General features: G+C 43.4%; 1 protein-coding gene across 2 annotated transcripts in view; it reads left to right on the top strand.

The window, feature by feature from the left end:
• SV2B (synaptic vesicle glycoprotein 2B) overlaps positions 1-519 on the top strand; it is a 44,383-nt gene extending 43,864 nt beyond the window's left edge. For both annotated transcript variants that reach the window (XM_052672148.1, XM_052672146.1), the window contains exon 13: positions 175-519. In XM_052672148.1, coding sequence (XP_052528108.1) covers positions 175-358 — 184 coding nt within the window. In that variant the 3' untranslated portion in view covers positions 359-519. The remainder of the gene's footprint in view (positions 1-174) is intronic.
• The last annotated feature ends 15,242 nt before the right edge of the window (positions 520-15,761 follow it).

Raw genomic sequence — 15,761 nt, 5'->3', positions numbered from 1 at the left:
CTTGCCAGGAGAGTAGCCTAAGCAACATATAAGCACTGCGGGCTGGAACTAGATGATCTTTGAGGTCCCTTCCAACCTAAGCCAATCTATAGCTCACAAAATAATTTTTCCAGACTTTCTGTAGTTATGCCAAGAACATCCCTAACCATTGCTTTCTGCTTCTCTTCCCCACAGGGCAACAGCCTTTGGCATTCTCAATGGGCTTTGCAAGTTTGGTGCCATCCTGGGGAACTCAATCTTTGCCTCCTTTGTAGGGATAACCAAGGTGGTTCCCATCCTTCTGGCTTCCTCTGCTCTGGTTGGAGGTGGCCTGCTCGCTTTGCGCCTCCCAGAGACTCGAGACCAGGTCCTGATGTGAGCAACTGAGGCCAGGGGGGTCAGGGGTGAACATGGAAGGAGAACTAAAAAGAGCCATGTTTGGAAAAATCAAAATGTCCTTTTCTATCTACTGTTTTGTCGATACCTCAAAGAGAGGAGGCAGAGAGGGCAAGAAGAGCCCAAAGGGATAAAAAATGAAGCCCTTTAGTATCCGACCCTTTTACAGCCACAATTGGTGCATGCAGCTACTACACATGCCCTGCAGAGCTTTGCTGTTTGGGTTTAATCTTGCCTACACTGGGATCCTGTCCTTTTCCACTCCATCCCAGTGTAGTGACACAGGACAGGAGCAGTGGCTTTCTGCATGCGTGTGCCTGCACGCGTGTCCGACAGGAGAGCAAACCTTGATCCTGCCTGCCTTTGCCGAGCTGTGAGACCCTGCCTGCCTTGCCAAGCACTCCCTGGCAACTCAAGTCCACTGTGCTCAACTGTGAAAGGAAACCGAATGGGAGGCAGGTAACAAACCTGCTCTAGATCACATCCAGCAGCAGGGTCCAGAGCTGCAGATGTGACTGGTGACCTTATCTGTCTTGATTTTGGGGTCATCACCTTAAAGAGTGAGAGAGTTCTGAAGGATTGGAGGGTGGGTGCTCAGCTCTCTCAGAAGAACCAAGATTTCAAAGCCCTTCACTATCTTCACTTGAGCATACAGATTGCTAGGCACTTTCTTGGTCTGGGAGAGAAGTATATATGTCATTATATATATATGTATTTTCACATACTTGCAAATGTATGTGCACACACTGAAGTGATCAGCTACTGAAATTCATGATTTTAGATTTCTGCACTATTAAAATATCTTAAGAGAGGCACTAAAATCTAATCCTAGTAATTCAAGGTTATCTGGAGTTACAACCAACTTGGTGATGCATTGTTCTTTATATCCAGACACCAAATATTTAAATGTATTGATGACTGGGACTATATATTTCTATGATGATATTCTTTTTTCCTATAGACTTTCATGGAGGAGAAATTGATTTGATGTTGGAGCATTCCACAAACCAAATGTGTACATATTATCCAGTGTAAATAGGAGACTTTTTCTCTAATGTCTAGAACATGGTAATTGAGAATTTACCAGCATTTTAGCCATACTAGTTAAAGAATATGATGCTTCATTTTCTTACATATTTGGGTCTCACTGAAATACTGTAAGCACAGTTACTTATAGCCATTTAACTTGTTACACGGGCAATGCACACAGCAAGCTTGCACTGTACATAAGATTATATTCTCCATCAGGTGGGACAGTTCTACTTGATATCCTGTGAAGACCATTTCTGAATTTCACATGCCCCTTTTATTGTTGCACCTGGAAGAAAAGTGAGCTGTGTATTTTTGGATATATTTTTGGGGGAAGCAAGACTTAAACACACACTGTTAAATAACACATTCATGCTCGTAAATACGTAGGTAGTGCTAATTACATCCTTTGGACAAGCTCAGTGATAGCCCAGAATTGATCAGAAATGGTCGCATAATGCAGGGTATTTATCTCACCAGGATGTTTTCTGACACAAATTGTTCTTTTGTACTTTCGCTCGTGACCTTCCTTATATCTTTCTTTGGATCCCTTTTTTTCTCCTTTTATTTTTAAGAAAAATAAGCAGTGCTATGCTGAAATCCAGCAAGACTGCAGTCTAACACCTCTGCCTTCAGCTGCACAGAGGCGGTCACACACACACCATGTCTACCCCCCCACAGCTGTGACACTGAGTATGGGCCTGCAGCACAGGACAGGTGAAGGGCAGAAAATGGGGTGAGATCACAAGAAGCAAATCCTTCCTAATGAGCGTCTAAAGAGCATCACTTTCATCCTCGTGTCAATTGGGGATAAGCACTTAAAGAGCAGCTAGGTTCCAATGGGCTATTTGGGATTTTTACAGATTTATTCTGAGGTTTACAAAACTGATAAAATCACAAACCGCTGTAATAGCCGGGCTTATTATGCCTCATTTCTTCATTTTATGGGTAGCTTAGGGCCTTTTTGATTGTCTTCAAAACAGCAAGGTTCCTTCTGTAAGGTAGGAGGGAATGTAATTATGTCCTTTGGCAGCAGATCACAGATTCTGTTGAGAACCACAACCCAGAACGTGTGTTTTTCCTCTAAGAACGCCTGGTACTTTTGCATGGTGAGAAGCAGTCAAATATGTATTTCAACACAAAACATCACCACGGTCTTTATGTTCCATCCTTTCTTTTTGGCTCTGCATGTTGATGACCGCATTGAGTTCGGGGACAGGGTGGGGGGAAGTTTATTTAATGGTCAGGGTTATTTTGTTCTGCTGCTCTGTGGAGCCAGAACTTCTCTGTATTTATTTTATGAAGCACTCTTAGATATATACACATCCAGGGCTCTGACAGCAAACCTCACTATTTGTGTTCTTAGCTGACATTGCTCAGAGGCTCCAATGGCATGGCTTATTTTGCAAAGTTTCCTTGTTGGTTTTCTGAGAAGGAAGAAATCGAGTTCTTAAGGAGGTAGAAATTGTAATTGGAAAGGTCATCCAATCTTTGAAACCTATCTTCTTTACAGAATGGCTGTTCCACATGATCTGCCTGGTAAACCTTTTGTTCCAGAAATTATCTGGAACAAGTAAAGAGTAATAGGTTGTTGCAGTCAATATCACCCTGGCTGCCCACGTGGCTGTGTCCCTAAAACATGTGGCCAGTCACTCCAGAGCTAGGGGATGTCACTTATGGGTCTTGATGCTCCCATCCCTGACGCTTGACCAGGGAGTTCATGACCAGAAATGAAAGGCAAACATACATGGCAGCTAGTACAGCAGGGCCTGGTAAAAGACAACGGTGAATAAAGAAGGAAGGAAGGTCCAGGGGGAAACTTTGTAAGCTTAGACACCTACAGCTTAACTGTCTGAATGTGAGTTCATCACCCAGGGCTCCAATCACTCTCAGTTGTAAGAAATAGAGAACACATGTGATCCCTCTTAGACACCACGTCTAAGAGGTGAAGTTGCCCTGTTCTGACACCTCCCAGCCAACTTCAGCATGGACAAGACACAGTGAACACTCTCAACATTTCTTTATTGGCATTGCCACGATCCAAATGATGGTAGGCTTCACACTGTTGCTCTCAGGAGCAAAGCGGTTGTTGGGTGCAGCCCCCTCAGCATTGTCTGTGTTTTCATATGGGTCTGAATTTCAAGTTATGTGCTGTGTGCTGAGCCCAAGCCACAAGGCACCAAGCACCGTGCATGGAAAATTTCCATCAGTCACCTCCTCCAATGGCTCAGCTTCTTTTCTACTGTAAAATCAGCATTATACTGCAGCGCAAGGGCCAGCATGCCCTCCGGTGGTTCTCTTTGCCTACATTTGCCACAGTGAACAGTCTCCTCGTCTCGGGGTTTTGAGTCTCTGGACTATCCGTAGAGAAGAGGAATATTCCAGCTGATCACAACCCCAGTGCTGAGGTCTATTTCCTCAGATTCATGAACTTTTCAGCGACAAGGGCACTGAGGACTGAGACAGGGGACTTGCCTTAAATCCCAAAGACCTCTTCTTGAGGACAGCTGGACTTCTTCATGTGTATGTGGCACACCAGCCCAGCCACTCAGCCAGGGACATGGAAAAGATGCAAGGACATGACCTGGTCTACTGTGTCTTCATGTGCAGAGTACTGGGATCCACAGGAGCAGTTCATTACTGGGTTTCCAAGCATGCAGAAACAGACATTTAGAGGAACACAAAGCACTGTTATTACTGTTGTAGAAGACCAATGGAATTACAGTAAGATTTCTATCTCTTTGTATTCCCTGTAGATTAAACTGATTGTTGTCCTCCTATTTCGTTACTTCGGTTGTGCAGCACTGCTTCTGCTCTCACCTTCCATGGTGCCACACCTTGCCAGCAGTGGCTGTGCTTGGGACTGGATGGGCAACCCCCTGCTTGCCCACAATCCTCAATCCCCTTAAAATGCTGTATGACTCATAAACAGTTGTGTATGGATCTTCTGGACAAAGAAAAGAGTGTCTCTTGGAAAAATGCAAGCCCCAGCCTGTTGTTTTGCACTCTGGTCAGGCAGCTGATGTCATTAGGTGACACTGGAGTTGTGCAATAAGTGATATCCCCTGAGCCTGGGAGCAATCCAGCTCCTGGGTCAGGTTCACATCTGGGCATGGAGCTAAGCTGCATGGAGCTGAGCTTTCTACAGACCTGAAAGTCTCTTCTGGGTCCTGCTTTGAGACTTCCAGCAACAGAGTACACTCAGATATTGATATGGAAGTCTTAGGCCCATTTGTGTCTCCTGCTTATGTCCTTTGACCCTCCAAAGGACACAGAAATCTCAAGAACATATGTTTAGGTCTATGTAGATCTGAACCCAGTACATCATATTGCCATGAAGTTTCTTCCTTTGGTTTCTCACACTTGTGTTAGCAAATGCTGCTTTTAGGAAGAATCGAGCCCGAGAACTGTGAAGGAAGAAAACGATTGAAATTTCTTTGCTGTATGTAATGCTTGTGCTCGCATTCACACACTGCAAGTTCCACTGCAAATAACACCTCGTGTTGTGCGTGTTATGAAATACTTCATTTAGATGTTCTGTCTGCTGTGTGTGTGAAATAGCCAGCTCCAATTCCTCTTCTCCTTTTCTTCCTTTACTCTCCCTCTTTTTTCTTTTTTTTTTTTTCTTTTTTCTTTTTTCTTTTTCTTTAATTCGATCTGTGTCTGGTTGTCACTGGAAATTGCAGCTGTTCCAATGGACTTTGTTTTTGTTCCTCTTGTTGCATTAAAAGGCTGGAAGAAAAAGAACTCCTGTAGTGTTTGTGTTTAACGTGCGCCTTGAGTCTTTTCACAAGTGCTACTGTGGCTGGCCTTGTTCTCTGAAATTGTTGGGACTGCCTCTGATGTATGCAATGTGTATGTAGTCCCACTGCAATTAAGACCTCCCGTCTATTACTGCTTTATCACACTGCGTATTTCTTAACCCATTTGGTGAGGAACGTAATAAAGAAATCATCAGAAGGCCACATCAGGCAATTTTTCTCAGATTAGGTACAACCAGGCCCCAGTGGACCCATATGGGCTGGGGTCCTTCCAGGCAGACCAAAGGCAGCAGCAGGCTCAGGCACCTGGTGAGGGCTGCTCTCAGGTGGGAGCTGCCAGATGTGAATTCTGCAATACCAATCATCTCTGGCTGCAGAGTACAGGGCTACAATGTCTACAGCTCATAAGCCTCTTGTGTGTATTCTGCCTTTCCATGGGAGGATGTGTATTAGCAAGTACATCAAAAATCGTTTTCTTCGAAATGGGTTTTTAAATAAAGGTCAGAGATTTACACTAGAAGATGCTTTTGAGTTGTCCTTACTCCAGACGAGCTGACATTCTGTGTAAGGCTGACACCTCAGTAACAAGGAAAATCCCATTTTTGAATGTGCAAAGTTTCTGATAGAAACCCCCACTAATTTTAAAGTAGTGCCCTCTCCTTTATGAAGATGTTTATGAGAACAGCTACCTGAGATGGCGTGGGATAGACTGGATGATAAGAAAACATTTGCACATCTCTGTTCCTGCTTTTCCATACTCATGATTCTATCTCGACAATTTCATGTTTCTCATTATGTGGAATTTCATGACTACCAAGAAATGACCCAGATTCTCTGGATGTGCAGGGTTAGCCAAGCTGTCAGAGGTTATCTTGGGGAGGAAGAAAGCTGGAAATGACAGCATTTCCAGTATCCACTAAGTCCAGCAATAGGTCTGAGTGACGCTTATGAACAGTGAACTGTGATATTGGGAATATGATTTGCGTTGGATTATGGTAAACTGGCCCATCAATTTGCCAGTGCTCAGATGTCAGAATTCCCCTTTTTGGGGGACTTTTCAGGTAGAGATCCTGCTCGGCAATTTGACTACATCCAAAAGTCAATAACTTGGTCAGGCACTCAGCGCTGGGAGATGAAGCCCTGTTTTTGCAGCTCGTGGCTGAAACTGCTGAAGGATGAGCACACTGCTGATGCATAAACAGCACTATGGCTCTGTGGCTCATGTCGAGTGAATCTGTATTTCTAAGACCAGTTCCTTGTAAGATAACATAACAAAAGACCTAACCAAAGAGGGTGCAGCAGATTTTTTTTTTTTTTACTGTTTTCAGTGAGAACTGAGGATCTTGCTGCATTGTTGACATTGTATATGCATTTATACTATACTTAAAACTCGGTGACTGTCAGTGACCCGGTCGGCTCTTTTCCTGGCCAGAAACGAGCAGAAGTAAGACCAGAAGATGGCAGCAGCTGCACAGCGCATACCCTGCTGTTGGCAGCCCTGCTGCCGCCGTCAGGAGCTGAGCACAGGGATCTGACCCGCCGGGGAAACGGGGCTAAAGGGACCTTAGAAACCTTGAAAAGACAGAACTCTGCCCAGTGCCAAAACTTTTAAAGCGGGAGTTGTGCAAACCTGAAGCAAAGCAAATGTAATTTGCGGGAGAAAATAAGAGTTCCTGCTTCAGTAGTCATGCTTCAATGCATTGGTTTTCAAGCTTTCATAGAACGGCTCGCTTTGGAAGGGACCCCAAGGAACATGAAATTCCAACCCGCCTGCCATAGGCAGGGTGTCAACCACTAGACCAAGTACTAGATCAGGTTGCCCAGGGCTCCATCCAACCTGGCCTTAAATACCTCCAGGGACAGGGATTCCATGACCTGTCCAAGCAGCTTGTTCCAGCACCTCACCACTTTTGCCTTCTTGGTGTGCAGCTCCTAAGAGTTTGCCAGCAGAGAGGCAAATCCACTGCCTCCTCCTCCAACCTCCAGTACAAGCAGAACAGCCTTAAGGTAAGATCTGAGCTCTGTGCAATGAAGTTTCCTCTCAGAACATTTTTGTGACCTGCTTCTGCCTCCCTCTACCACGAAAGGCATCACATGTATTTGTTAGTTCTTTGCTTATCGTCTCAAACGACCTGCAGCCACAAAACCCCACTGCCTTTCCTTTGTGGGTGGGGCATGATTCTGATCAGAGGAGTGAGCCTGCTGAAAATAAACCCGATAACATCAACAGCTGCTGCAGCTGCCTGTCTTACAGCCTATAGAAAACACATTCTGAGACTTGTGATCTAGTTAAGTGAGTGCAGAAATGCCTCCGGCAGGACGGCGACTCCAGCAGGCTCTGTGCAGGCTGTGGGGCTTCAGAAGGAGCTAATGTTTTTCCAGAGGGAGTCCCTTCTGAGCCCTGAGATCTGCTTCAGACTTGGAAGAGAATATTGTAGGTGGCCTTCTGAAATGTATCTTTGAGTGATCAATGCAGCGCTTTCATCCGTCTTCATTCACGCTGATAGAAGAGCCCTGAGAACTTCCAGCAGTCCTCTTTTGCAGCCCTTGTTTGAGCTTAACCAGGTGGGTCACAGGGATCCCATAACCCTGGCTTGGCCTGGTCCCCTCCACATCTCATCTGGAAGATGTGTCACCTTTGTGTTGATCTTGTTCTCTTAGGCTGGGGTTCAGTAGAAAACTTGAGAGGAAGTAATCGTGATTAAAGAGAAAAGAGAAGTAATTTTGGTGAACATGCTCCAGAGGAAAGCAAAGCTGAAGTTACGTGTATCCCTACAACATTACTGCAACTTTCCAGTGTCCACTCAGAATCCAAAATTGCCTTAATGAAATTTAAAAAAAAAAAAAAAAAAAAGGAGTTTGCACTCAAATCCTTTTCTGACCATGGTCTGTTTGGGATGAAGAGTTATGAGGGACCTTTCCAACAGGAGAAGCCCATGTCCTGAGTGTCTGCCATGCACACACGCCCCAGCCTGCAGGCAGCGCTGGGCAGCAGGTTCTGGATCAGGACAGAGCTGTGGCTGCTGCATCTTACAGCTCTTTGTCACTTCAAGAAGAAAGATGTTCTGAAGCAGATTTTTTTCTGCTATTTATCAGGCTGCACACATGTAAGGTAAGAACAAGTACTCATTGCTTTGACTTGGGCTACTTTCTAACAGCAGTGTTTGTTTCCATGCATCCATTCTCTTGGATTCTCCAAATAACAGTGCTGTCTGCTAGGGAAGAACCAGACAGCTGATAACTATAAGCCCGCTTTGCTTTGAGAAGCTCATCTAAAGGTACTTGCATCGTGTTGCAGCTGTGTTATACTGGGAAATGGCCCTGCTGTGGTTTAGTAGGCACTTCCTCCAATCACTTTAACATACACCCATGAGTATAATTGCACAAAGCATTAAAGACAACACAAAGAAAAATCTCTACCTACATGTTTGCCATACAGGGATCCTAACCTAGTTTTGTGTCTGCCCTTAGGCACAATAAAACATGATTTTTTTTGTCGTAATCTGGGGACATTCGTTCTTGTGTTCCCCTTTCCACCTGTAACAAGCACCTACTGCCTTACATTAAACCTTAGAGCAAAGTCCTTGGATGGAGGCCTGATTTATTCAGTCTCAAAATGAGACTTGAGGGATGGTGCTGCCTGTACTCACATGCTAGCTGGCATCTTTCTTACTCTCGTTGCAGTCCTACCTCACAAGTGATTACTTTGCTTCTCCCTGGATGTAATTTGGCTTCATTTATTGTCATTGCTGTTATTACTATTCATAAAAGAGATAATCAAGGTAACTCAGTGTTGGACTTTCCAGCATTTGGCAATGACTTCCGCAAATCACAAAGAACAACATATCTTCTAGACTGAGGCAAAAACAAAAGCAGAGAAAGGTGATGATGGACTTTAAAGAATAGATGTCCTTTCAAGTCAAAGACTCATTCCAGGTTGAGATTATCATGCAGTAAATAATGCACATGAGTCTTTGACAATAGGAAGCAAATTTACACTGTTGCAAGAACACTAATCGCCAGCCTGGCGACTCACATTATTAGCTGAGAATAATTATTTTCTCCAAGGAAAGTACAGACCTTCAAAGGAGATAACATCTTAAATCACAGCAAATTTTAATTTAAATTCAGAGTAGGAATGCTCATAATATCCCATCTCTCTGTTATCTGGCCGGGATGGTGTCATTATAGTGTTTTAAAGACAGCCCTAATCATTAAACTAAATACCTACAGCCTAACACTTTGCAATTTCATTTTCTCCTTGTCAGACTGTGTAATTGATATTTGTACTGGAGGTAACAAAACTGAAAACGTGAAGGTGTTGATAACTTTGCCATTACTGTCTCTTAAACTGCCTGTGAGACATGGTGATGGCTGGATGGCAGTGGAGAGCTGGAACACTGTAAATGGGAAATAAAGCAACTCAGCTAGCCTAAGCCTGCAGTCAAGGTCTGTTTGGGTGGGGATTCACGGGGTCTGAAGGACTGACAGCTCCCACTGATCAAAGGAATGTGTTCCAAAGGCTTCTTGCTGAGAGTCCACTGGGTGAATTTTTTTTACCTCTGAGTTTGTTTCCTCCTCCGAATGTCTTGGGTTCTGCGAGAGCACTTCTATGGCAAATGGCTTGGCACTGTCAAACTGCAGGGAGGGTCAGCAGATCTTCTATGAGGACTTTTCCCTCAGCTATCACAGCACTGAGGGTACATGAAATCTCCGAAGACTTAAAAGTCTCCATTACTTTCTGATCCTTCTCAGGTTTGGCTTGCAAGTCAGTGCAGCGCAAAGTGCAATAGGATAGATGGGTCAGGGAGATGCAAATGGCCTGCAGAGGCGATCCTAAATCTTAAACCTTTGAAAAGCAGGAGTTTGGTGTTGAAAATACCACTAAGGAAAACACAACAAAAGAAAACAAGATCCCTCAAATGTGAACCACCTGTTGAGAAAGTCTTCTGAGGTGACAATAATTGTTATCCATTCTGCCTCCAAAGCAACTCAAATCAGCTCGGTGACACTTGTCACAAATGAAGGCAGTTATTAATAGGCTGCATATTTATGAGACTTCTTTACAATGCAAATTGCTTCTCAGTGAGCTGCCTTCACCCTGACTTTTGGGCCATTTTATCCTTTTATTCCTGACATCTCACTCCTCCATAGTGTCTGAATATTCTTAGAAAACAGGAGTGAGAGCCCAGTTGGCTTCATTGTCTTGGGGAAACACCAGAAGCTCTGGAGATGTTAGCAGGAATGTAGGACACTCTGCTCCAGCAAGAATTTGAAGGTCCTGGTCCTTCTACTACTGGTAGAACAATGACCAAAATACATTCTATGATATGGTTAATGCACTTTTCTGCTGGAGAGCAAGATGGTTAGTTATACCCATCCGCTTGGCAGTGCTGATTGAATAAGTTTATTTGCACTTCAGAGATGCTTTGGCAAATGTAGACAGGGGAACACTTTGTATTCTTTTCAGCATTTTACGAAATGGGTATTTTTAGCACTTGGGTTCAGAACTAATTTTTCAGGAATTTCTTGGCTTTCAGCCTCTCTGTTTGAAAAAATAATCAGTAAAACATTCAGAAAGACTGAGAGAAGGCAACAGGAGTGGAGACAGCTTTGAGCAGTTGCTGAAGTCCCACGTTGATTGTTTTTTTCACCCTCAGAGTCAGGAAGCAAAACAGACAGAAGGCAGCAAATACAGTGCAAAACAAAGTATGGAAATACAAATCAGCTATTAATAGTGGCAGTGACCCAGGGGCAAGCACTAGCTAGAGAACTGAGGCTCTCAGGCTTCCAGATTAGATTTAGAATCAAAATGGTGAATTCTTGCCAGTAACAGATTAATGAGAAGTATATACACACTGTGTATGTTAAGGGAAGATGTCAGAAAATTGAGTTCTGAAATCCTGGCTGGAGATTTGTGTGCAGTATGGTGTATGAGGCTGTGCTAGGAATCGAGCTTTTGCTTCTTTGAAAACATGCCTGCAAACTGAAAAATGCCTGTATCACAGAATCACAGAATGGCCAGGGTTGGCAGGGATCTCAAGGATCATGAATCCCATCCAACCTGGCCTTGAACACCTCCAGAAGACGGGGCATCCACAGCCTCTCTGGGCAGCCATTCCAGCAGCTCACCACTCTCTCTGTAAAGAATTTCCCCCTAACATCCAACCTAAATCTTCCCTCCCACAACTTCAAACCATCTTCCCTTGTCCTGCTGTTATCTACCCTTTCAAAGAGTTTGTAGGCTCCCTTTAGGTACTGAAAGGCTGCAATGAGGTCACCGCCCAGACTTCTTTCCTCCAGGCTGAACAAGCCCAGCTCCCTCAGCGTGTCTGCGTAGGGGAGATGCTCCAGTCCCCTGATCATCTTCACGGCCCTCCTCTGGACCCTCTCCAACAGCTCCCTGTCTTTCTTGCACTGGGGGCTCCAGACCTGGACACAGTACTCCAGATGGGGCCTCACAAGAGCAGAGGATGACAATCATCTCCCTGTCCCTGCTGGCCACCCCTCTTTTGATGAAGCCCAGGATACCATTTGCCTTTTGAGCTGCAATATATTTACACACAGCCAAAATTGGACTTACTGTAATACGTATATTATATAAACAGACTGGTAGCTTTTGTGGTCAGTTGTGATTTAGAAATGCAGATTACTGTTATTATTAATAACTATGATCATGACCAGCTGGAGTTTATAACCCAGGACACTCTGGTCCTGGCAGTATATTACTAATGTATTTGTCCTGATCATTATCTTATAAAGCAGCCAACCAAAGTGCTATACTGCAAGGAAATCATCCCCTCTGTGCTGCTAAGTGAACTAAACTCATAGGTACCATTAGCCTTCCATTATGTACTCTTCCAAGTACAATTAGGCACAGACAAGGTCTAAAACTGGGGCCTGTTGTTTTTCCCAAGCACACGATGCAGGTGGAGTTGGCTTATTATGCCCATATTAGTTCTTGTTGTGTTTTTTTTTCATGCTAAATGGTCTTCTTAAAACCTCATAGAGGAAATCTATTCATCCTGGCTGAAATATTTTGGGCCCTTCCAAAACCAGTAATAAGAGGCTGAAGACAGTCATCTGCCTTGCTAATGGACCACATTTACACGTGTAATTGATTAATTAAGGAAAGAAAATCACTGCTGAGACCAAGGGAGGAATCCACAGTTTCAGCAGGCATTAGAGTGAAATAGCAGCTCTTCCCTGGCAAAGGGGCTGAGTTTGTTTCAGGTATTTTTTTTTTCTTTTCTTTCTTATACCATCCTGTCTTTGTATACATGTTCTTACTGGGTATTCCAGTGTTAAAGTCCTTTCACCCAGGTGTGGGTGAAAAATAGGAAAGCAATGAAAACTCCAACCCTTCTTCTCTAGCTGGCAGAAGGAGCAGAACTTGATTCAGTTTTAGCCCATGTGTTTCTATTTCATGCAATCATGCATCAGCTTTGCACATGTGAGCAATTATGGTTGGTGCAAGTAAAGGAGTGGTGGGTAGAAATTAACAGGTTTTGGGTGGGTACCTGAAAGGCTCTTGGCACTTTGAAAGGGTTTTCTGGTGTTTTCAGTGGTGTAGGTTTTGTGGCTCGTGGGAGACAATACAAAGTATAGATTTAAATTCTTACCCTCATGAAATCTACTGCTTTTCTATCAGCTCTTGCACACCTTCCACTCTGGGTGCATTAACTTAAGTTCACACAAAGCTAAAGTCAGATGCAAGATTAGACGGAGTTCACAGAGGATTAGAAAGAACTGCAAAGTGCTGAAAATTGATAAAGAGCCTTAACTCTATCTGTAAATAAACATCCTGAGACCTCTAACAGGAGAGCCATCGACAGTTCAGCCAGGCAGCTTCAACTAGAACCAGTTTTTAATGCTTAGAGAGAGACTGAGTTGCTCAGCTTGCTCCCTTCACCTGCCATTAGGCACTGGCACACCATTTGTGCAATGGTCAACTTCTGGAGAACAGATGGCTTTTACAAATACCAGTCCAGAAGTAGTTTTATTTATGTTCTTGAGGTTGGATGGGATCCTGGGTAGCTCAATCCCATGAGCTGGCAACCCTGCCCATGGCAGGGGGTTAGAACTACGTGATCTTTAGGGTCTCTTCCACCAAAACCCATCTAGACCACAGGAATGATTTTTGAAGTCTTCACTTCATGTGCTTTGGTGTAAATCTTTCACAGCCTATGCCATACATTCCAGGAGACTGTTTCTGTCATTGCTGATAGGCAAGTGAACAGTCTGCATCAGTGATGAGCTACTTCTTTTGGTCATGATGAATTAGGAAAGTAATAGAGATATTAAAAGTTTTTTTATTGCCTTGGCCTGAAGCAGTGATTGAGCACCTGGTGGGAAGGCAGGGCCAACCCAGTGGAGCTCAGGTGCAGTGCAGCACAGCACAGCTGAGTGACCAGAAGGGATGGAACCAGGATCCACCCCTTCTCAGCCCTCATTTAAGGGTTGGCAGTGGAGGTGAGGGGGTTTTGCTGGTGGAACCTGTCTACTTGAGGCCTTCTAAAGGTAAGTAAATTTTCTTTGTTTATTTCTGTATCTACGGCTGATGCATTTGGACTTGTTCTTTTTTGCTGGAGCTTTGGACTTTGTCATCCTGCTATTATTACTGTGTTTTCCATTACATTATAGTGTTACACCACTTTCATGGTGGTTTTTTTGTAGTTTTTTTTTTTTTTTTCTGTTTGAGTCTAGTTGAGCTTTTTATTCTTAGCTTGCTTGAGTTTTTTTTGTGAGTAGCAAGGCTGTGAAGTTAGGTATATTTCCTGAAGTGTCTCCAAATGCATTTGTCCTTAACTGCTGTGAAGTGCTGCTTCTTGGAGGTCGTTTAGGCCTGTATTGTTAAGGTATCTAATGCTGCATAAAGATTTAATAAAACTACTACTTGTCTGGGATGACTTTAAAGAGTGACATTAACTTTGTTTAACTCTGCTTGGTATCACTCAGGCTTACAATGAGTTCTAATGTCCCACTGAATAAGGACTGATTCGAGCATGTGCTCATTGTTAAGCACCTACATAAGTGCCTAAGAGAGATAAATGGAGGGAGTCAGAGAGCAGCTGGTATCTCTGCCTTCCTATCTGGGTGATTTCTCTATGGTGAGCAGGTGAAAAGGAGAAGGAATCTGGAAAAAAAAAAAAAAAAAAGTAGATTAAATTAAAGAATAAAGAGAGAAATTGATGTTGTTTGGGCCATGGGTATATTCAAAGTGATGCATCAACTCCTTTTGATGGATTCCCTCGTATGGAATTGCCTCTTCCTCTGTGTTATGGTTCTAAATGATGGCCTAAACAGGATAATCAGGACAACTGCCATCTTGTTAACAGTCCATAAATCGGTAGAGGAGAAGCTTCTGGATTTTTCTCTGATGTCAGCTTTGAGATCCAGCCAGAAAACCTGGTATCATGGAGCAGTGTTGAGTGCATGTGCACACACCTGTATCTGCAAAACCTGTCGCTGTTGGACTCAGTAATGGAGTTTTGTTGGAAGGAAGGTTGGAAGGAAACTTGCCTTATTTTTGCCTTTTTATTCATTTCAGAAATGTGGAACTAAAGCAGCCAGTGATTTTTGTTACAGGGTTGTTTTATTCCAGATTTTGTTTGTTACAAATGCAGATGTCAGCATGGTTGGGAATGGGAAGAGCAGGAGTATCATCCAGAATTATTGGGTTTTCTTAAAGATTTTGTCATTTTTCTTGGGTCTCTCTCAAATAATTTGACTTCCTTCCCAGAATTCCATTTTACATATTAAAATGGGAAAATTTTTCTTCTTATCCAATAAACCCCATGTTGCACAAATGTGTGCTTTTGTATTTTTTCTGCCATTCCAGTACTTGTAATGTTAGCTCTGCATTGATCTGTCACTTCCTCCTTGTCTGGATGGGAGTTTATTTCACACACATACACCACTCAGATCATGCTCCCATCTATTGGGAATATTTAGCTCTCATCCTACCCAACCCGATTTGAAGAAATCAATTCATTCAGACTTGTGAAGACAATGATCCCGTAAAAGGAAAATAAATGAGCAGCGGATGTTTACTCTAATGGATGATGAAAAGTTAAAGTGTTTTAAACGCTAATTTATTTCCACTGGGACTATCAGTTGGATTTAGGCACAGGAAGAGCTGAAGCTCCTGAATTGATTCATTTTCTTGCTGTCGTCTCCATTTTTCCTGGATAAGCCAAGGTTTTTATCAGTTGGTTTAAGTGAACTGTGTCTGTAAGGCACAGCAGATAGGCTGATAGACTTGAAAACTGGAGCCTTTGTGAAAATTCATGTCTATGTTAGTTGTTGCATGTAGCAACTTGACTCTTCCTCTCGTTTCTAGTTTACATCTTTTTGGGAGGTGCTGAAATCACAGCCGTTCCTTGCTGAGTGGGGTTTTGTCATTCAGGGTGATTCTGTACCAGTTGCTTTCCCAAAGTCTGTGTAAAGACCCACATCTCACTGGGGTAAGTGACAACCAAAACGCCAGAGTATTTAGGGCTGATGATTAAATGAAGGGAAAGCAGAACGGGGGATAAGAAAACAAAGAGTGAACATGATGACAGGCAGGGACATGTGCAGAGGTCTCTGCAGTCC

Source organism: Tympanuchus pallidicinctus, unplaced genomic scaffold (assembly GCF_026119805.1).
Source record: "Tympanuchus pallidicinctus isolate F22 unplaced genomic scaffold, pur_lepc_1.0 scaffold12, whole genome shotgun sequence".
Taxonomy (NCBI): Eukaryota; Metazoa; Chordata; class Aves; order Galliformes; family Phasianidae; genus Tympanuchus; species Tympanuchus pallidicinctus.
This window is presented reverse-complemented; position numbering and strand designations above follow the sequence as displayed.